This window comes from Copidosoma floridanum, unplaced genomic scaffold, assembly GCF_036245765.1.
Source record: "Copidosoma floridanum isolate Cflo_tuat_1 unplaced genomic scaffold, Cflo_Japanese_pri ptg000006l, whole genome shotgun sequence".
Taxonomy (NCBI): domain Eukaryota; kingdom Metazoa; phylum Arthropoda; class Insecta; order Hymenoptera; family Encyrtidae; genus Copidosoma; species Copidosoma floridanum.
Window position 1 is genome coordinate 3,697,502 of NW_028321883.1, and position 22,909 is coordinate 3,720,410.

General features: G+C 33.2%; 1 protein-coding gene across 2 annotated transcripts in view; it reads right to left on the minus strand.

The window, feature by feature from the left end:
- Window positions 1-22,909, minus strand: part of LOC106637925 (Heat shock protein 60A) — a 108,774-nt gene that overhangs the window by 16,342 nt on the left and 69,523 nt on the right. For both annotated transcript variants that reach the window (XM_089598391.1, XM_014350903.2), the window contains exon 4: window positions 11,145-11,448. In XM_089598391.1, the coding sequence (XP_089454517.1) occupies window positions 11,145-11,448 (304 nt within the window). The remainder of the gene's footprint in view (window positions 1-11,144; window positions 11,449-22,909) is intronic.

Below are 22,909 nucleotides of genomic sequence, written 5' to 3' on the forward strand. Positions count from 1 at the left end.
AACTATAAATACAGGTCTTTTGTAATCTGCGTCATCTTTGTTAAATGGAATAATGTAAGGCTCATAAATGTTTGTGTTTTACTTATCGTAATCTATTTGATACCACAAAAAAGACAGAATTTTTATTAATCAGTGTTTATATATTACCAGAAAATAATCATTCATCTTTTAATCTAAAAACAACTTATTATGTTTCTATTTACGATTAATAATATTTGATAAATGCACTTTTTCTTAAGTTGAACTGTTGTATTATATAAAAATGAAAATTGTTTTAAAAAAAGTTTAGATTATTTTTTAATAACGAAGCAAATTAATATCCTTCTTTCTTTTCTCATCAAAGTTTGTTTATGACCTTAATTTTAGGAAATGATTGCACCTTTTTTTTTAACCTTTTAACGGACAAATTTTATAATAACTTTTTAAAAGTCTTATGCAAGTTAGTACAAAGATTATTGATAATTGATAAGATGTCAAAAAGAAGGAGCGTAAATAATTAAGATTTTCAAGGATCAAGAAAAAAAAGATTTTCCTTTTGAAAATCAGATTTTTTGAGAGCAAAATTAAAGATTGGTGATAAATCTATACAAAAATGTAATTATCATTACTTTAATTACAATTATTAAGGCGTTGATTTAACACACACAGCGAATAAAATACGAATTAAACTTTTACATTTTTATCAATACTTTTATTACATTGTTGGCTTTATTAATAAGTTTAATATATCGTTGGCTTCCTCAAGTGAAAACGTAGAAAAATTTCGCGAATCACTCCTAATGCTAGAATTTCTTTATTATTGCTTTCATTCACGTTATAGAAAACGACTACAATTTATACCAGCCTTTGCAATGAAAATTAATAAATCATGACGACAGTGTTACAATAAGATTTGTACTTTAAGGGCATTTATTATAGTGGCCGGAGTTTCTACTGTACCAACCTCTCTATGGTGAGGAATTATGGTTAATAACTAATAATCTAATATAAATAAGGAGAAGAGCACTCAAGCTGGCACTTTGAGGAATCAATCTAGCCCAAATTCAGAGCGATCCGTTTCAAATTTTACATTTCCTTATCAAATGAGAGCACTAAATTAAAAAAAAAAAAAAAAAAATTTTACTTAATTTAATTTTAGCTTAAAAGGGTGGTTTATAAAAACTTTTTGTTTTTAATTTATAAAAAAAATACAAGCTATTCGATACTGCTGTCAAAAATAAAAAAATAAAAAATTTCTTAAAGGACAATCTTTTTTTATATTTTTTTTAAAAATACCCGTTTTTTTAACCGATTTTTTGCCAATTACCGATTAACTAAGAACTGCGAAATAATAAACAACATAACTATAATATTTCAAGAAAACTTTAAGCTCAAAAAAGAGTTAAAAAATGCAAGCGTCTATGAGATACAGAGCTTTGAAATAAATGTGATTTTTTCAAAAAATTCAATTTGTTTTTAAAGTTTGAAATTTTTTAAAATTTTTCGAAAACATGATTTTCAAGTTAGGTAAGAGCTCCTATTTTCCTACGTTTAGTGTAAAACAAAATTTATTTCTCAAAGATATACGCTTTTTACAAAAACGCTGTTTTTTTAGTTTTTTGCTAATTACACATATAGTTTTTTATTTACTAACATTGGATTTGCACGGATCGATTTGTAATTGATAGTTCTATAACTTTTGTTTGACATTTTTTTTTGTTTGACGAGTCTAAAGAGAGTAAACTGAAAAAAACCAGATTTGGCACACTTTAGGCCCCATTTATAGTGGGTTTTCAGTGCGCCAGTTGTTTGTATTTTAGTTTTTTGAATTCTACAAGAAATTTTTGATTTTTTGCGTTTTTTTGTTTACTGTACCTCCGAAGTGAAAATTTAACGTGGGGCTAAAAATAGACAGACTGCACTATTAGCTACTGTTAAAATTCTTACAACTGTGTAGTCTAGAAAAAAATTATAAGCTAACGAAAAACAATTTTTTTGTAGTTTTTGAAGCGACATTATCACAAACATATACGCTATTTCAATGGATTTAGTTTTTATCATACTGTATAATTTCGTTTAATTATTACTATAACATTGTGTAGATGGCTTTAACAATTTCTTCGTAATTTTTATTTTAAGCAAATAAGCTATGGAGAACCTTAAACGTAAAATTAATTGAAAAAGGTAAAATTGCAATGTCGCATTATTAATTCTGTATTTTATTTTACGATCAAGTGGTGAAGAAATCTGTCAGAGGGGCTGCAGAGGAGCAGCAAAGAGGTGGCAAAGTATAGTCAAAAAGTATAAATACCAAGGGACTAGCAGCCCCCCGTCTCGGCTTCGCCCGAGACTTACTAAATAAAACACCGTAGTGTGTTGACATGTAATGTGAAACATTTTCTGTTAGAAATTTTTCACATATTCCTGATACATCTCAGAACACAAATCTTCTTACTAAAAACATTTTTTTTCGGAATCCATATAGTTTGTTTGGTCAAATAATGTGTAAAAATTCAAAAAAATAATTATGCTGAAAAGTATCGTGCGTTCTTCATGCCATAAAATAATCGGTGGCTATAAAAAGCCGTTGATTTACAGTTTCTCCCATGTGATTCACGACAAGGGCTATTTTTTAAAGCTGTTGAGATTTTAAACCCCCAAAAAATTTATATTAAAAAAAATTTTTTTTCCTCATATCTCACAACTTTATTACCAGAGCAACAAAGTCCTGGACCTTAAACCCTACATTTTTATTGCCACAAAAACTCAAAAACATTTTCTACTTACTAAAAATCTGAAGTAGGATCTTTAAAGATTTCAGAGATTGCTGTGAGGGTACAATAAAAAGCTGATCTCTCACGTAATGGATTTTTTATTTGTTAATTTTGAGGCTGCTGTTCCAATCTCGATAAATTTTCTGCGTCGGTTTCTTGACGCTTAAGTAAAATTGTATTTATTAGATACATTCGAAGTTTTTCTTCCAATTCACCCTCTTGCGACTTTTGGCATGCTTAAAATTTTTGTGACCCCTAAAGGCTGTTTTCTGTCAACTTTTTCAAGTTCTAGTATATTTGTTGGCAAGGTAGTTCGACGTCCGATGGCCCTAAAAAAGACCGGTGAGCTTCTTAAGTTAACTCTTTCTTGACTGCAGTTAACAGCAATTGTGACTGCCTGGATACCTCAGGGTGATCTTCTCTGGCCTGCTGTTGAAGACCCAGACTGATCGGGAGAAAAATTACAAAGTTCGAAGCTTTGGGGCTAGTTGGAGTGCTTTTTCCTAACGTCTCCCGGTATAACGTCGAAGACGTTGGTGTCTAAAGCACCTTTTTTATTTGCAGATTCATTTGTTCTAGTGATCTTAGATGGGGAGAGTGGTTAGTGATACTTGTCCAGTGGAGGCTGTCCCGTTGGCTCAAGTTTTTTTTCCTTCATAGCTGTTATAGGTTTGCCCAGCGCCGACCTTGCAGAGGATCAGTGATTCCTGGTTGAATGCTTAGAGTCGAAAGGGTAGTATAGGGTCGTCGGTCACCGGGTTTTTCAGCCGACGAATTGCTTTCGGAAATGGTAGTAAAAATGTATTTGTTGACAAGGTAGTTTAAACTTAGGTGGGCCCTAAAAAAACCGATGGAATTAATGGTTAAGTAGGTAACGTAAATACTTATAATGGCCCTAAAAAGCGCTAGTGTGAAACTTCCAGGCTATTCTTTATTGTTATTCCTGATGATGAAGAGCTGGCTACGGGTAGCTTGATTCTTACCCTGGGAGTCTCGATGTACGGAGTCTGTGATGGAGGGAGGTATGCCACTGACCAAAGAATATCTCGTCTTCGGGTCGTTCTTCGGATAACCAACCGCTTATCGGTAGACGGGAACATGTGGGTAAGCGCGTTGGGGATGCGACAACTAAGACGATAGCCGTTGTGGCTGCCCGTGCCCCTCAGAACTGTTTTCCCTGGCTTATATTTGTAGCCAAAAATTCTCTGACTGCACCAGGCGGGATGGTGGGACTGCCACACAACTCTGAAGAGTTGGTGCAGATCGTGCTCTGGCTAGATATGTCTCCTGGTATTATGCCAGAGACGTCATCGGTTGAAATGAATTTTTTTTATCGCACTCGTCGAGATTCAGGGTGAATGGACACCTAGGTCCCTTCCCTCTTAGAGAAGAGTGTCGTCCGTAACCGGGATACCCAGTTGCAAGACTATCATTAGCATTTTCTATATAGCTCGTTGAACTGCCGAAGCTCGACTACATCACTATTCAGACGCTCCGGCCTATTATAACTACACTTATTTAATTCTGTTGCAGGTAGCCTTGATTTTATGTCGACGACACCTAGCGGATTTTACTGAACTAGAGTGAAAAGCTGGCGTATTTTTGCAAAACTTTGAGCTTATTTATGGCTATTGTTATTAAATTTTCTAAGATTAAAATTATACTAAAATCATCTACGAAGTATCATGAATCAGTGTGCAAAATTTCAGCAAAATCGGTTCAGCAGTTTTCGCGGTTAGCGATTACAACGGTTTTAGCGACTTTGCTTTATATATTAGTAAGAGTAAGATAAAATCAAGCTTAAGAAGATAATCATCACTTACCTACAATTATTACAAATACTGTTAGTCATAATCATGTTTCAACTTTGAGATTTCAGCGAAAGAAGTTATGCGGTTTTTACTTATTTATGAATAGAGCTATTTGATTTTTTCGAGAGCTCCCTTTAGTTTGGAACCACCAGAGGTCACTATGAGAAATGTACATAGCGAATATACGTTAAATCAATTTTGTAGTGTATACGATGAAATTTTTGTAATTTTTAGCACACGGCATTGTTCTTGATTTCACGAAAATTCGTATGTTTGATCTGGTCAACATTTTTAAAATTTTCAAGTTTTTGAGGAGGGGAGGTGATAAGGGGGCTAAGTGTGGCTAGGTTTGATGTAGAAAATTTATGACAGCTTTCCTAAATTATTGTATGAATATTTGATGAGTGGATAAAAATGTAAAAGATAAGTTTAAGTCTATAAATTATTTTTGCTTTTAGTAAAAGATGAAATTATTTATATCTTAGTTAATTATACTGCAATATATGACATTTATAATATTGAGTAACTACAGTTAATAATATTACTCTGAACATATCATCTTTTTTGCGCTTTTCAATAACTAATTTAGTCATAAATTATGATAAACCTCAACAATAAGTAATCTTTTGTTGAACAATTTCTTGTTCTTTGAATTCAATCATTTGCAGACACCTGGGTCATTGGACTAGTTAAAAATGCTTGAAATTACTTATCGTGCTTTTGCTTTAAATTTTTTTAAGTTATAATCATCCTAACAATGAACAATTTTTAATCTGACTATATCTTGCCCCTTAGGTACATAGGTAGAAATGTTTTGGCTTTTAGTACGATCGCATTAGATTTTTGACCCCCTAAAGTTCTGACTCATTAGAAAAAAAGTAGAGTAGTAGTTTTAAAACATGGTAACACGAAGTGCCTTAAACAATAAAGTATCTTTAACATCGATTGCAAAAAAAAAAAAAGAACGTTTTGCTCTGTAGTCAGTAGAATCAATGGTTCGGCGAGCCGCCGTTGGAGGCCACGTCTACTTCTCGCGTACATGCTTCGGAGGTTTTGAGCAAGAGCGCTTAAAATGCAAAAGTAGTATTTTTCAATCAGTTTTCTAAGATACGTGTAAGGTAAAGAGCCCCATACTTGGACAAAACTAACATTCGGATCGATACTTGGACAGTAAAAAAACAGTCGTTGTAGCAAATAAAAAAGAGATGTTTTAAAAAACGTAATAGATTAGTATTGCCAAGATTATTATTGATGATATACTAGAATTTTTTAATAAATCTTAGCAAAATTTAATACAAGCGAATGATTCTAAATTTCACTTTAGGCGCCATGTAAGTGCGATCATTTTTCTCCGTTTTTTATGATTTTGATATTAGGTAATGCTTATTAAAATTAATACAATGCGTTTGTATGCATGCTGTATGATATCATTTTACAACTTTTACATTAATTAACAATATTTCTAATGTAATCATGGACAAAAGAAATTTTTATAATTTAAAAGTAGCTGACCAAATACATCTCACGATTTTGTAATAGTTGGACGAACGGGGAGCTTTTGTCCAACTTCAGGTCATTAGCACAAAAACATGGTAGCCAGTACATGGACATACAATCAAAGCTGTTTACCTTTTAACGTAGTTAATCTTTTACGCGAATTTTTTAAACAAAAGTGTACAAAAAGTGTAGTACTTTGTAGAAAAAAAAAAAACACTTTACTAATCAGTTTTGTTGTTAAGGGGTACACAACTTCAAGAAAATTGTTTTTTTAACATTTAGAAAAGTTGACCTCCAATTTACGGTAAATGCAGATGAAGAGTGGGTTTTGAAAAAAGGAAAAATGTTTTAAAAAAAGTAAAAGAATTCATTCTTTACTTGAAAAAAAAACAAAAGTGGAGGTCTTACAACAAAAACAAAAAAGAGAAGTAAGAAAAATTAGAATCTTATTAAAAATAAATCTGAAATAACAAAACTAAAAAAATCAGTAAAATTGGTTTTACACTATCTCACTAATATAACAATTGAAAAAACTGAGTGAGAACCGAGGTGAGAGCTTAATTGAGTGGGAAAATTCGTTTGCGATTGAAGAGATGCAGTTCCTGCAAAAGAAAATTCAAATCAAGAAGGAGAAGTGTGACTCCACACAATTAAAAATTTTGAAAATCAAAATGCACCCTGAAGGTTTCATCTTGTATTTAGTAAATTATTTTTGAAAAAAAAATTAAAAATTTTATTTACGAATTTAAAGTAATAAATTTTTTATCATTCATCACCTCCGTTAACCTTTTTTGTTATAAGGTATTCATCTTAATAAATACTTTAGTTTTAATAAGTACTTGCACCTTATCATAATTTATATAACTGTAAAATCGTTTAAGTTAGTACTGTCCAAGTACTACTTTTCAACTTGACCAAGTATTGCAGCATTGTAAAACTTTTGGTTTTCAAGGTTATCCAACTACTACGACAGTCGAGAATGATTGTCCAACTACTCCGATAAGTTGACATGTTTTAAAATGTACGATAGCTATTATTTAAGAGCTGTTTTAAAACATTTTTTGTGTGTTGTATAACCCTAAGGCATCTTAATTACAAGTTATTATTTTAAAAATATGGAAGTATTGCACATTAACTTCGAGATATGAGCGTTAAAATTAGTTTTGAAAAATCTGTCCAAGTATTGGGCGTTTTACCTTACTTCTGATAAGTAAAAACAAACGACGTTTTAGGTACTGGTAGAGTAAATTTAAAAGAAGAAGAATACGTTTAAAAATTATCTTATGTTGGCTAACAACTTTTTTCTGACCATTTTTGGAGAGAACCTTTATCGGTTTTTACTGCAGTTCGCAAAATTTTTAAAATAGATCAAGCTGACATTTGGTGTGAATGTAAGACTGTCATATCTACCTTGTGCTTAAATTTTAGCCCTTTATACTGTATAGAACGCGAATTACTGTATTAAAAAAAAAAGGTTCAAAATAGCAGTTTTATGTGATTTCCGAAAAAACGGGTAAACTAATTTGAACCTAATGCAGCTCATTTAGGTTGTACTGCAATTGCGCATCTTTTTATGTGCGATTCTTCAGTTTTTTTCCATTTGCCATTTTTTAGAGGGCTTTTGATGGCATTTCTACTTGTTGAATTCTGTGTTAATTTGTTACCCTACATTAAAACTAGTACTTTTTTCGAGCTAATTGGAGTTTTTGAGATATCGATGTGACGTTTAGCTATGTCTTACCAAACTATGTGGCTAAAGCTGCTTGTAATTGATATTTTAAATTTTTTATGATTTTCAACAATAAAGCTTCTAGTAAATTATTCGTAGTCTTCTAGATTATTAAGATTAAATTAATTAGATTACAGAAGTTTGAGAAATACGTATTTCTATTACTTAACTATACTTGGCAAAGTGACCCTAATTTTGTTGATCAGACTCTAGCTTCACAAGCCAACTAGCGCGTCCTTCGTTCTCTGCTAGGGGAAGCTGGGGGGGGGGGGCGCTAAGGAGTCATTGTGTCATTTGTGTCATGATTAATTTCTTTACTGTTATTCAATAATATAGGTATGTAAACATTTTTACATACCTTGTTTTACGACTCTAAAGCCTTGTTTAACTGAAAGAAGCATTAGTTTGATTATTACTTGAAAAATCTTTAAAAAATAATTTTTATGTCAATTTTAACTTGCATTACATAGAACATTTTTTGAATGTAAAAACTACGCAGAACATTTTTTCATAAGATGGGTCTTATAACAGTAACTGCCCTGTTATAAATTTTATTACTTTGGGAATCGTGTTCTATTCAACCCATGCAAATATAGACAGGTAGATGAAGCCTTAAAAAAATAATTACTAAGGAATTCTTTGTGACTACGACATTTGTTGGAATCGCTTCATAGTATGATTAGAATATATGGAATGATAGTTTTGGGGCATAATCGTGCCAGTTTTTTTTTTTTTTTCTTTTTTTTTTTTATTCAACAGATGCTAAAAGTTAACAGAGACAACCACTGCGCCCTGTAAATCGTACCCAGTAGGATGAATGATTGAGTCGTCTGAGGGGAACTCAGACAATAACACTGGGAAAGCGAAGACAATGCTCCGCCATACATGTTGTCTACTCTTACAAAGGATGTGTAAGAGGAAAATACTAAAAAAGACATTCAAAATTATGCAACAAAAATAAAACACGATAGCGCTTTCAAAAATTTTAAGTAGATGTTTGGATTTATTTAATTTTTAAATAATGATTATTTATTTTTGCAGTAGCACATTATTATTATAGATTGGTATACAAGAGAAAAAGAAGTAGATATTAAAGATTATTAAAACACTGTATTTGTGCGAAGAAAGACAATTCATTCGAAGTTTTAATAAATGAAGTAAAACAAAATAAGTTATGACGGAAGAACTTGATTCAAAAATTAAAATATATGGGAACTAGTACTTGCTCTACAACTATACAACTATATAAAATAAATTAGATATATGTACTAGAGCGCGCGGTGGCTCGGTCGGCTAGGTCGTGGATTGGCACGCGGGGAGACCGTGGTTCGAATCCCGGCCAGTGCGACTTTCGGGCAAGTACCTCTGTGAGTCTCACATGTGCTTTTTTACTACGCAATGCTCCTCAAGGAGGGTCTAGGCAACCTTCTCGCAGCAAAAATTGCCTAATTTCCCCCTACCCCCCTCCCAGTAATGGGAGGCCTCCCATCCCTTTCCTTGTCCCTTTCCCAAGTGCTAAGTGCCCATAGTAGTGCCCTTATTAAAGGAGCCGGACGTAGAGCACTATAATATATATAAAAAAAAAAAAAGATATATGTACTAGTATGGCCCCACCCTTCCTCCACGTTTTGCGTGCTCACTCGCCTTAATGTATATAAATCCTTCATATCACCATCAGCTATAAGGTAAGAGGCAAAAGGTTGTAGATTTAAAAGAAACACCTGTTTCATTAGATACCACGAATTATATTAGTAAACATAACAAGTACATAAAAAATATAGTAAATACCTTCCATTATGATTTTAGTATGGTTGTAAAAAAGCAGTTTGAGTTGGTTTGTGATAAACAGTAAAAGAAGTTTTAAAATAAATGTAAATGAAAGATAACTTTCTTACTAAATCATAAAAAATCATAATTTTAGTATAGCAGTTGAGATATTTTTACAATAAATATTGTCACTCATCAGTTTATTTTTTTATTTTTTTTTATTTTTTTTTTTTATTCAACAGATGCTTAAAGTTAACAGAGACAACCACTGCGCCCTGTAAATCATACCCAGTAGGATGAATGACTGAGTCGTCTGAGGGGAACTTTGCAAGGGGTCCACACGAAAGACTCGCACATCGCATGGTTAGGGCAAAAAAATTAAAATACCAATACCAATACCAATACCAATACTACGACAGTTTCATAGTCTCAATAGATTTTAATGTACTCGACTTTCCTTGCCTACCTTTACTTCCCCGTCTAAATAAGCGTGACGCTGGGAATCGAGTTCTTCAAGTCTATCGTTAACTTTCCAACAAGTGAGCCAACATATTCGGGAAATATTTATATAAAATTAATCCTTCTTGCGTTTCATATTAACTTTGTTGTGAGTACATTTTCAGAAAGTCTCTAAAAAGTGTGTAATGAATTTTCTTTGGCTTGATGCGGCTGGCTCAAATGGCCATCAAACCGTTGCAATAATAAAGAAGCAGTGAATCGAAGTACATTTTGTATGTATTTAATTACTCCTTGCCAATTGGCTCTTAACATATTACTGATCACAGACGTTTTTTAAATCTTATAAGAGTGCACTAATAGATTTCTAATACGCATAGTATCTAATAAGGTGGACGTCCCTATTATGACCATAAATTTCATCATACTTGCTTCTTTAATTTTTTTCTTTACTGTGAGCTTTAAAAGTAGAAATTTTGGTATTAGATGGTGCGCTATAAATATACCATTATTATTCTAATTTTTAAATACGGTTCTTAATTGTTAAAATACCTTATTTTATAAAAAGATTATAAGACCAAAATGTACATAATTATGAAACATTGTACCTATTGTTTCATATTATGTCCCTATTTATGAACCTTTTTAAAAAACGTAAATTTAGTATAATATTTTAAGGCAAATAAAGCTTTTTCACTTGCATAACACTATTTTATTTAATAAAAATAATTGTATCGTAAATTTGTTTACTAGAAGTATATAAATTCCTCGTTGAAGTTAAAGCAATTATACGTAAGGTTCAAGAGATAGGTTAGGTACGACTTTGTCCCTACTTATAGGATTATCTTTAAAATAGGTCATTTATTCTATGAAAAATTAAGTTTTTCTTGTGAATTCATAATGATACATAAAATATACAACCACCACAATTTTTTTATCAAGTATGTTGTATAACAAATACATTAATTTTCATATTCCACGAATAGGGGCATTTAGTTTAGTTTATATCAAATTCGAAATTTTCATAGAAAAGTTTGTTGTCAATTAAACTTTACAACTAGTTATAGTAATAATTTATAACAGTCGGAATAATATCAATAACAAAAATAGAGTTATGTATACAAAACTTACCACCAGGAACAATGCCTTCTTCAACAGCAGCTCGAGTGGCATTCAAAGCATCATGAACACGGTCTTTCTTTTCGTTTACTTCTACCTCACTACTTCCTCCAACTCTTAAAACTGCAACACCAGATGCAAGCCTAGCCAACCGCTCCTGCAGTTTTTCTTTTTCGTAGTCTGACGTAGTGTTCTCAATTTGATCTCTCAGGTGATCAGCTCGTCTATCGATATCACTTTTTTTTCCCTTTCCCTTCAAAAGGAGAGTGTCATCCTTTGTAATGATGACTTCTCCAACTTGTCCCAAGTCAGTAAGCTAAAACAAGCAAATAAATAAATAAACAAGCCAGAAAACTAATTGATAAAATTATCTTGACAAAATTTTAGTTAATACATATAACTCATTATAAGTATTTCAAAAACGTGTACATAGTACACACTTGTATTGATTTATATAAAAAACACAATACATGGCCCACCGTTGTATGCTATGATACTCTTAAGTTATAAGGAACTTTTCCTTGTGTCAGTGAAGCAAAAAAAAATACACACACAAATTAAGGTAAACACAGAAAATTAACTAGATTATTCAGAATAAAATGTGGTTTGTACGGAGTAGGGTATGTCAGCTAAAAGTAGAATACTGTTATCAACTAATTGACTATTTTCAGACTCAGAATGTACGATATTAGATTTATCTATTTATTGATAGAATTAACGGGCCTTAGGCCCAATTACAATGAATTAACAACGTATGTTGCTGAGTGCAGCACATAACAAATTGAATAGTGTAGTAACATGCAGAGCTTTGGCGGCTTAGTGGTTAGCATGCCAACCTCCTAGCCAGAGATACTCGAGGGATCATGAATTGGCATCCCGTCGAAAATTATCGAGATTTTTTTCTCGGTCTTTTCCGATAGGATGAGTATCCAGGATACCGAAACACCTCTTATCCGAATTGTAAAACGAATAGTAGATTTTTTCTGGTGATGTCTGGACCTCCAGGGGCTTCCTTTGCGAAGGATAGCCAACACCTGGCCAGCTCCTCGTGTAAAGTCACTGTTGGTTGTAAAAAGGTCGGTACAGCATGTGTAAATGGTTTATTGAAAAAATATCTTATAATTAAACTTGATACTAGCTGGGGTGCGCTTGAGACAATCACTGCACCCTGTAAGTAGTACCCAGTAGGATGGATGCCCGGGTCGTCTGAGGGAAACTTTGCAAGGGGCCCGCACGAAAGACTCGCATACTTGGGGAAATTAACGGTATTTACGAAAAAAAAGAACATAGGAGGTAAAGATGAGGGACATAAGATACGTAAAAATCCTGTAATAGGTATACGGTGGAATTATTATACTACCACTACTAGTGAAGTAATATAATTATAGAATAGAAATGACTCAATTAAAATTATAAGGGATAGTAAATAACGAGTAACTTAAATAAATGTACAATGTGTAAACATGGTTATTAATTAGGAGTAGTATTTAATATCGAGATCAAGTGAAATGTTACAATATTAAATATTAAATATTAACTGTTAAGTATGAAATATAAAATGGTGCAACGATAGTTGAGTGAGCTCGCTGCATATCAGGAGTATTAATGGATAAATTAGAGAAAAATGTTATGAAACCAGAGCCAGCGAACAAAAATAAGAAGGCCGGAAAGGCATATTGGGCATTTCCGAGGTCATTTTGAGTGTTTCTGACAGAGAACAGTGCAAGCAGGTCAAGGCATTTGATGAGAGATTATGGGTAAGCCTGAAGATGAATAATGCGTCATGGTATTTATTTAAATTTTTGCAGGTAAAAAGCGAGTAATTAGATAATAAGGAGAATAATTGTAATTAGTGTATGTAATGGTAGAATTTGTTTTATAGGAGGCAAGTCCAAGAGTGCGATGTAGTATACTATTGAGCAGAAAAAAACTTTGATAAGTGTAAGAGAATCAAGCAACCGAGGCATAAGTTATAGGTGGAAGTATTAAAGACTTATATGAGTGTACAATGGACTCTGGTAGTGAGAAATCACGTGTAGTTCGTTGTATGATGCCCAAGAGCTTAATGAATTTAGAGATGACTTTGCTGATATGGTATTTGAAGGACTAAGAGGAATCAAGAGCAACACCTACATCAGATAGAGACTCCACTCGTTTTGATTCATTGCCATTAATTGAATGATTGTGAAATGATTAGTTTTGGCTTTTGTTACCTGATAGCATCCTGCACTTATTCTCGCGGACCGTGAGTTCGCTGTCAGAGCACCACAAGGCCACATTAGAGAGATCTGACTGTAAAAGTAGAGAATCTGTATGTGATAAAATGTGTTTATAGATTTTTATGTCATCTGCATAGATTAAACAAAATGATTTAAGAGAGAGTGCAGAAGGAAGGCTATTCATAACGAGAGTAAATATAATAGACCAATATGCGAGCACTGTGGTACTTCAGAGGTGGCGACAAATTCATCCGACAAGACGTCAAGGAGGCCAACTCTAAGTGTTCCGCCTGTGAGAAAGGAGGCGAGCCATCTATAAAGTGCTCCGCCTATGCCAAAAGAACTAGTCTGAGCAAGTAGTATACTGTGAGGAACGCTATTAAAGGCTTTAGACATATCCTGGAAGATAATGTCAACCTGTGGACATATTTTAAAAGAAGATAAGACGTAGTGGCTTAGTGTCAGGAGGTTTGTAACCGTAGAGCAGCCCTCAGTAAATCTGTGTTGATGTGGTGAGATAGATGAGAAGAGAGGTGCCGAAGGTCTTTCATGAATTAGTTGATCAAATAACTTTCGTATAGTACTTGGCAGAACAATAGGTCGGTAGTTGATGTCCAGTAGCAGTAAGTCTAGTTGAAGGGGAAAAGTGAGATCTATGTCTAAGGAGCACTGGGTGGTCAGGGCCGGGATGAAGGTTGGTGGTTTGCACACAGAAGAAAAGTGGTTAGCGAGCAAGTTGAACTTATCGAGAGGAGTAAAAGCGAGGTCCGAGTTTAAACTTAGCACATCTGGAAGCTGATTGCAGTTTTAGCGAGCCTTGATGAAGTTCCAAAATTGCCAAATATCAGTCCTCAGTCTCAACTCCGACCTAGCTATGAATCCCTTGTATAATGTTCTTGAAAATCAGGCATTTAGTTCTGAGTCTCTAAAATGTGATAAAGTCTGAAAGTAAACCAGTATGCTTTCAGACCCGATGGGCACATTTTTTCTCGTGGATCAGGTCCAGTAATTCCTACGTAAATGAAACCAGCGATCTGAAGGTACATTTTTTCACAACTCAACGCCTCTGTTTTCGTGCATCACGATATTTTTATTCTCTTCAGAAAACCCGTAAAACTCGTTATTTTTGCTTCATCTTGTTTCCTTTTAGAAATATGGCGTATTTTGTAATGTGTGGAGTTCATACCATATTATAAATAACTGTTTATTTAATACTGGCTATCTGCAACGATCTGCCATACATACAAAAATTATTTGTTAATGTACTTGATAAAAATAATAATATTAACTCGTGTATATAGTATTAATGTTAACTACTATATTCTATACACATGCGCGCAGCTAAAAAAGTCTAGACTTGCACAGTAAAAGTAGAAAGTACACACACGTACACTTAGCATACATGCATACTTTCATGGTTGCATCCATAATTCTGTGAACAAGTTACACTCACATACATACGTGCATGTATACATTGTATACGTGGACACGGCACACAGTAACACACTACGACACGGCAATAGGAATATGCTCAACACTATACACTGAGCATGCGCGTACACGCTTGCTCTGTCTATTTATTTTATTGATTTTTTTTTTTTTTTTTTTTTTAGCTAGCGAAAACTGGAGTGCAAGCTTCTTCCGTAGGCTTTCTGACTGATTGGTCCCCATTCCCAACCGTCCTTATGCATAGGAAATACACGGGGAGTATACATCCCATCGTTAGTCTCGATAAAGAACTTCGTTCTAAAAATTTGCAAGAGGAGTATAACTTGAGGAGTGACTTAATAAGGCTACAAAGTTTAGAGTGCAGAGCTAGGCAGTATATGAACTGCTATTTAAATAAAGTTTATTGCAACATCTTGTAATTGCACTACCACACACACTAAATATTCATTTCTAGGAATATACGGTTTGATGGAATGTTTCTGTTTACTGCAACCAAGACACCGCCACCACGTCTATGGCCTTGTTCAACTGTCTGTCTGTCCTGTCTATAGATGTTATGATTGGGTAATGGTAACTCAGAGTTCAAAGTATGTGGTTTCTGCTATATTTCCGTGAAAATCATAATACCTGGATTTGAAGATAGCGAGGGTAGATGTGATTTCATTGTAGAGAGCTTGTTATAGAGAAATCTGACATTTTGGTAATAAACTTATATCTTTATATTGTTAGTACTATTAAGGGTTTGTGTTTGCATGAAAGGACTGTTGATCATCAATAATGATTGGAGTGCCTTTGACGTATCTAATTTTCTTCCTAATGGCAGAGTTAGTTGAATTATGACGATTAACTTCACCCCAAGCCGAGAGAGATGCGCTCACTGTACCTTGGTTTTGTCAGAGAAAACACTGATACCCTGTGGCAGCTTAAAGCGTTGCGAAATCAAATGCATAACTTCTCCTTTGCTACACAGAGAGACAAGCAGGGGCCGAGGTTCGGCTGCAAAGGGGAATTCACTTTGATAAACTAACTGGTTTATGTTGGTGATTCCAATAGTTGACAGCATATTTCTTGCAGACATCTCACTTTCTGTACACTGACCAGACCCAGCTGATGACTCAGGAACATTATAAAGAGTGGCATTTAAAGACCTCTTAAGCCTGTCCTCCATTTCTATCGAAAAGATATCTAGGGCTGCTTCATGAGGAAGAGAAGAGCGGCCCTCAACTGTGGCAAGTTTGTCTTAGACCTCTTTGAGAGTCTGAGGAGAAAGTGAATGTTGTTCTAAAGCCTTCTATTTATGTCCAACATAGAGGCTGGTAAAGATTGTAAGTGTTTTCATGCTTACATTTAATTTATCCACCTGAGCCTTGATTAAGGTGTTACTTGCATCTACTTTATTTTCAAGTTCAGTGATTTTAGAAAGCAAGGAGTTCATTAGATTTTTTATGTCATCAAGCGTAGTGCCCTTAACAAAGTGGACATGCGGCATGTCTGCAGAAGTAGATAAATTATTGGTAGCGATAGGGGACCTCTGAGATTCAGAACGCTACTTTTCTTGACTGCTGAAGAACTGGAGATGAATCGTCAGGGGGCAAGTAGATATCCTTGCAGCAACGGTATATTTCCTGGGTTCCGGTCGCAAAATGAACCACACAAAAAGCGTGATATGCCTTGTCACAGTTGCAACAGTGGGACTCAGCGCTCACAGACTTTTTGTAGGAGCCACAATCATCGAGGCTCATGTGGCAGGTAACAACACAAAAGAGTGTTTTACGTTAGGCATGGACACTGTTAAGTTCGAGCACTAAAGCCAGTTAAAAGTACAACAGTACCACTCACCCGCAGGTACCAAAAGCTAATAGTACACAATGAACACTATAAGACAATTGAAAAAATTAAGACATCAAAATTGTTAGCACAAAGTATTTTTTATGGATGAAGAAATAATACACCAATAGTAGTACACAGCGACTAGGAGTTACGAATGTTATGGGGCAAGACTTTCTACATAGTACAAAATTGAACAGAGCAAACGAAAAATTTTAGTACAATTACTGACAAGTTTAGAATATTTGATGTCTAAGTAAGCGAGAAAAAACAGTAGTTTAACTTTAGAGCAATCGTCTAACTGCTCTAAATGTCAGTAAGATTATGTGTCTATTATATCTATTACATCTAGGCACAATTGAGTTTGAACATATTTTTTAAGAGTGTTATCTTTCTAAGCAGTGTAACAAATAATAACTACTATGCTTGGACAATTTTTGTATGTCAAAAATACTACAAAAAGTACAAGTGTCATTAATAGTCGAAACAAAAACTAGTCTAAAAACAATACAATCATCAATTATGAGAAATATCCAAAATATTCTAAAAATTTAAGAACTCCATAAATAGCTAAGGTTTGCTTATCAGGGCACAGCAAATTGACTTTTACATACCATAAAAAAAAACCAGTTACGACAAATAATGATTATTTTCTCGCTACATCGACATATTTCAGTGAAACTTGATGGATGTTTGAGAGTAAATCAATAATATAATCAAGCTTAAGTAAATAAAAACATTTAGCAACAACTCATCGTTAGTCGGGAAAGTGGGCCTGGAGAATACCTTCTCTGTAGGTATGCCGTTGGAACGACTACTAAGAAGTTGTCAGTTGTACTCTTCAGGGCTGTCTTCTCTGGCTTATATTTGTAGTATAAAAATTCTCTGACGGCACCAGGCCAGATTGTGGTACGGCTACATAACTCTGAAGTGTTGGAGCAGGATGTGCTCTGGCTTGACACGTTTCCTGGTATTCCGCCGGCGACGTCATCGGTTAGAATAAATTTTTTATTGATGGCACTCGTCAATCCTAGAGGTTCAGGGTAAAATTAGACCTAGATCACTTGCCCATTGGAAAAGAGTCATCGGTAACCGGGATACCCAGCTGCACGACTATCATCGACATTCTCGATGCAGCTCGATGAACTGCCAGTAGACGATTGCAGAAATTTCCGCGATGCTCCGGCGTATTATAACCACACTTATTTAATTTTGTTGCAGGTAGTTTCGACTTTATGTCGACGCCACCGAGCGGATCCTACTAAACTAAAGTGAAAAGCTGGCGTATTTTTGCACTAATTTTGATACTAATGAATTGTTTTAAACTCACTGACATTTTCTTAATATGAAGTAAATTTTTTTTGTTTGATACTAAATTTTTTTATTCATGTTACTTTTTTTCTGTTCATATATATTATAAATAATGAAATTGTTAAAAGAGGCGTAACATACAAAGTAATGAAAAAATAAGTGCGTAACCATCGATATGTAAGGATTTCTGAGCTTCGAAGATAATTAATACAACAGAAAAAATTAATGTTTTAATTGCGTATTATCAAAATCTACGTAATCCAGATAGTTCATGATATCAATATTAAATTTTGCAAGCATTTTTAAATTCACTATAAGTTCGTATATAGTAATCATAATCGATAACCTTTGTCCATGTATCTATTTTCTTCTTCGTTTGTAAACATCGCACACTAGAACATTTTACTTAGCTACGTGATAGCATACAATATAAACATGAAAGAGATAAGTTATGAAGTTATTTTTATATAAGTCAAACCATGTTCTACAACTAAAAATTTATTGTCTATGAAATTCTGAGGAAATTGTCTTAAGGTCTAAAAGGGGCACAAGTTTAAATTTTAATTCAAGACCAAGCATCTAAGAACAGTGAGAGAAGGAAATAACATAAATAAGTCAATCAAAGGCTATGCTGTTAATGTATGTATTGATATATAGGGGATGATGTTTCGACTACACGATAGGTAGTCGTTATCAAGTCTTTAAAATAACATGATATACAGTAATACAAGGCTATGGTAACATGACAACTAATGTATACATGTGTTATGGAAAAACTTGTATGATCATAACGCAACTTACAAATTTGCTAAGAGTAACGTCAATAGAGGAAGTAATGTGTCTATACTCGAAGCAATGTCAGCAATGTATACATAAGTTCATAAAGCTAGCAAACGAAGTATACATGCATAGTACACTCTTGTGTCAAAGAAATAAAGTCCAAGAAGTCCAAGAAGTTAGATATAACACAAACTTATTTGAGGCAACGTTTAATATAAAATTTAAAAATTGTATTTTACTTTTGTGTGTCTGTAATCGTATTAAATGTATTTAATTTAGTAATATATGTCATTTCCGAAGTTAAACGTCTGTATGAAAAAAATTTCTTGATCCAAAATTTTTACGGAATCGAAATCAAACGCGTGTCTGCTTTCTTTCATATGCATACATACTGCAGATGTTTCATTTTTGTTTGTACAATCTCTTATGTGTTCCTTTATTCGTATTTAAATTTTGCGACAAGACTGACCAACACAACTTTCACTACAATTTTTACGTTTAAACGTGTAAACTGAACATAATTTATCGTTGCTTGAAATTGTTTCTTTACTTTAATATTTACAAAAATTAATTTACAAACTGCTTTGAAAATTACATTGTGACTATAATTGTTAAAATATTTTATGGAAACATTTTTACAGCCCTTGATAAACAGTAATACTACAAAGGGTCTTGATTCTAAAATCTTTTTTTCCTCAGTATAATTTACAATTTAATATTTAATTTCATGAACTCGTAATCTAATATGTTTTGTGATAAAATAAACAGGGTAGTTATTGGCTTGTAATATAAGTGAAACTTTATTTAAACTTTTTTTACGGAAAGATGAACGTGCAAGTTTTATGCCATGGTCCAGCGAATATATTATGCTGATCCTTTGCAAACTAGGTAAATGAGACAGAAAATTAAAGTACATATTAGCATGAGCAGGTTTTCAAAATGAATCGGTTTATATTCGATGTGCATTTTATTGAATACGTCAACGAAATGCAACCGCAAAAATAATTTTGTACTGGTAATTTATCAAGGTTGCAGCTATTTTAAACAATAAAGAATGTTTTGAAGGATGACATCAAAGTAATTTATGAAAGAATCGAAAACATTTTTTTCAAAATGCGACTTAATATTTATCAGAAGACGTGGTGTGTAAGATAAAAGCAAGGTGGGATAGAAATAATAGGACTAAAGGAAAATAAAAAAAATAAAAACTACGATCGGTTAAATGAGACCGTTAATTTAGAAAAAGGCTAAAACAAAAATCTTAAAAATATTCAACTTCTAGTCCACAACTAGAGAATATTGAAAAGGATTGCAAAGTAGATCGTCCAGAACGGAGTTGTTCAGAATTATCAGAACAAACAAAGCGTAGAAAAACCGAATATCTACGAGCTACTGTTTTGACTGAAGAACTCTTATAACCCACAACAAGTAAGGTACGATCTGAAGGTAAAGCAGATTTTGCAACAGTAGTGCGAGATATTTCGTAAAGAAGTCTAACTAAAGCTAAAAAATACAGAAAATGATTGGAGTATACAAATTTAAATGTACCATTCACGAGCAATGAGGCCCTGTCACTTTTTATTGAAATTGGGTTATTTCAAAGCAAATATCAGCTGTTGCATAATGCACGTTTACAAAAAAAAAAAAAAAAAAAAAATGCTGCCATCATATAAAAATGTACAAGAAGCAAAATTACAATGCTATCCCACTGCAGGTCTTTGTTTCAGTGAATATAAAGTATCAGTTACATTGCAGTCATTATTGGATCACACAACTGATCGTATTATTTTGTATTAAATGGAAGTTGTTTAATGTTTATTTGAAAACATACAAGAAAATTTGACCTTAATCGTTATGTGGGGATGAGACGGTAGTTCTGTATACACTGAATACAAGTACAAGGTAGATGATGAAATCGAAGTGAGTGACAAAAATATTTTTTGAGACTCTGAGACGAAGGAAACAATAGTTCGGAGAAATCCTAAGCCATCCTTGCCCCATCACAATTCGATGTGCAAAAGAGTCACTAGAGTTGACTAAAAAGACAGTCAATGATGTACAGGAGCAGGTAGAGAATTTAACACAATTTAAAACTACTGTTTATGGACAACTCGTGAGCGTAAAGTATGACCTTACTTTATTGATGATAGATACAAAGGTGTGCAATTCCTTAACTGACGAAGTGTCTGCAATGCGTTATTATCTATGCAATTATACTTAAAAAACGTTTAATGATATAGATGAAATGCTATAAAAGAAAGTTGATACAGAAAACTTGAAATTTGACTTATCATCTTTACATTGTTGGGTTACATGTTTCGAATTTTATTGCACTTATCGTACAAATTACAAATTAAAAAATGGTAAGCACAAAGTAAAGAGGAAAAAGAGTCGGTCACAAAAAAGAAAAAAGCAATACAAGCTGCCCTTAAAACAGAATTAGGACTCAATGTTGATAAGCCTAAAGCTGAAAGTGTTACCTCGAACGATGATAATACAGCTCGTCATTTTTTTGAAACTACCGATTATCTGCGAAAATAACTGGCAATAATGAAGACATCGTAAATTGTTTTTATATTACATTGCAAGCTATCTTGAGTGGCCATGAAATAAATGCAGTCAATTTTGGGAATACACTGTTGAATTAGCTAATAAAAAGATATTGATGTCAATGATCTTGAGGACAACGGAAATTTCTTCATGTAATAAAATTTTTTTACGTACTTCCGTTTATGCAAAATTATCATATTATGGTATAATTCAAAAAACTTTTTATGATAGTATCAGAATTGTTTTCCATTTAATCAATTTGAGTTGAAAGCCCTGAGTTTTGTAAGGTGTGCTTGCTCGAGGCTTGAAACGTCTTGGTTGATGCCGTACAGCATTTACCATTCTGAATTTAGTACGTTTGACATAAAATTTGTAATCAGCGATCCCAGAAACCTCCAAAACGATATGTAATTTGAGTATACTCAATAATACACATAATTTCACCACAGGGGGTCGATAAGAGGTGAAGGGGGTACATTTTCATACGTGTGACATAAAATTTACAATCAGCGATCCCAAAAACCCTTATAATTCGATTTTGGAGGAATTTACTTAAATTTTAGAATTTTGGCCGGCTTTTTGGCAATCGGCCGCACGGTGCAACGAATTGTGACATTCAAAAAATTGATTGCTCTATTACACGGTTCCTCACAACGTAAATTGGATGTTTTCGTCTATTTCATTTAAAAATTGCAAAATGTTATTTCCATGTCCAATTGGTATGCAAACTGTTATATTATCTACATATATATTTAAAAATATTTATTAGGAACTTGACAGGTATACAACAAAATATGAATGACATGTGATAACTAAATCAGCCAAAAACTACTCATAGCTGACCCAAATTTGGCGGTAAAATGTATTGTTACAAACAAAGTAATTGTTATACATTATAAATTCAATTAAATCTAAAAAATTATTAAAAAAAAATTTATGTTTAATGTTAATATATTCCAACGAGACTTAATTGCTCTTTATATAGTTCAACACGTGAGGATGAAACATTTTTTTAATAGGTAAGATATTTAATTAAAACATAAGATTTTTAAGAAGCAAATAAAGATGTTGCATCGTGCATATTTAAACATTGTAAATTTTGTTTAAACATATAGACAAATATTGTATTCGAGGATGTTAAAATTTATTTGCCGTTTTTCATTGGTTTTAAGTTAGCTCGAACAATAATCATAAAGTTTGATGTATTCAAGAGATTGAACCTAGTTGTAAATTCAAAAATTGATTTAGTATTGATAAATCCTCATGATAAAATTGTATATTTGTCCATGCAAATTTTGAAACGACTTGACTCGAATGAACTGCGTCCGTCGTTTCAAATCATTGTAAAGATACATTCTGACAGATCTATAAACGTATCTCCAACTTCTGTAAATGAGCATTTGATTGATGATAGTTGGTATGATAACGATTATGCTTATTACGATTTATCTTTAGTAGAAGTCTTCTCGAAAGTTGGTTTACATGTGAATATAACAAGTTCACAAAAACACTCTTAAAGGAACTCATTTGTAAATATAAAAATATTTTTGAAAAACGTTTTATTACTATCAACACTTGTAAACAAAAGCTAATTTTGAAACATGACAATACTTCCTATGCAGGTCAATATCCAACTCCTTT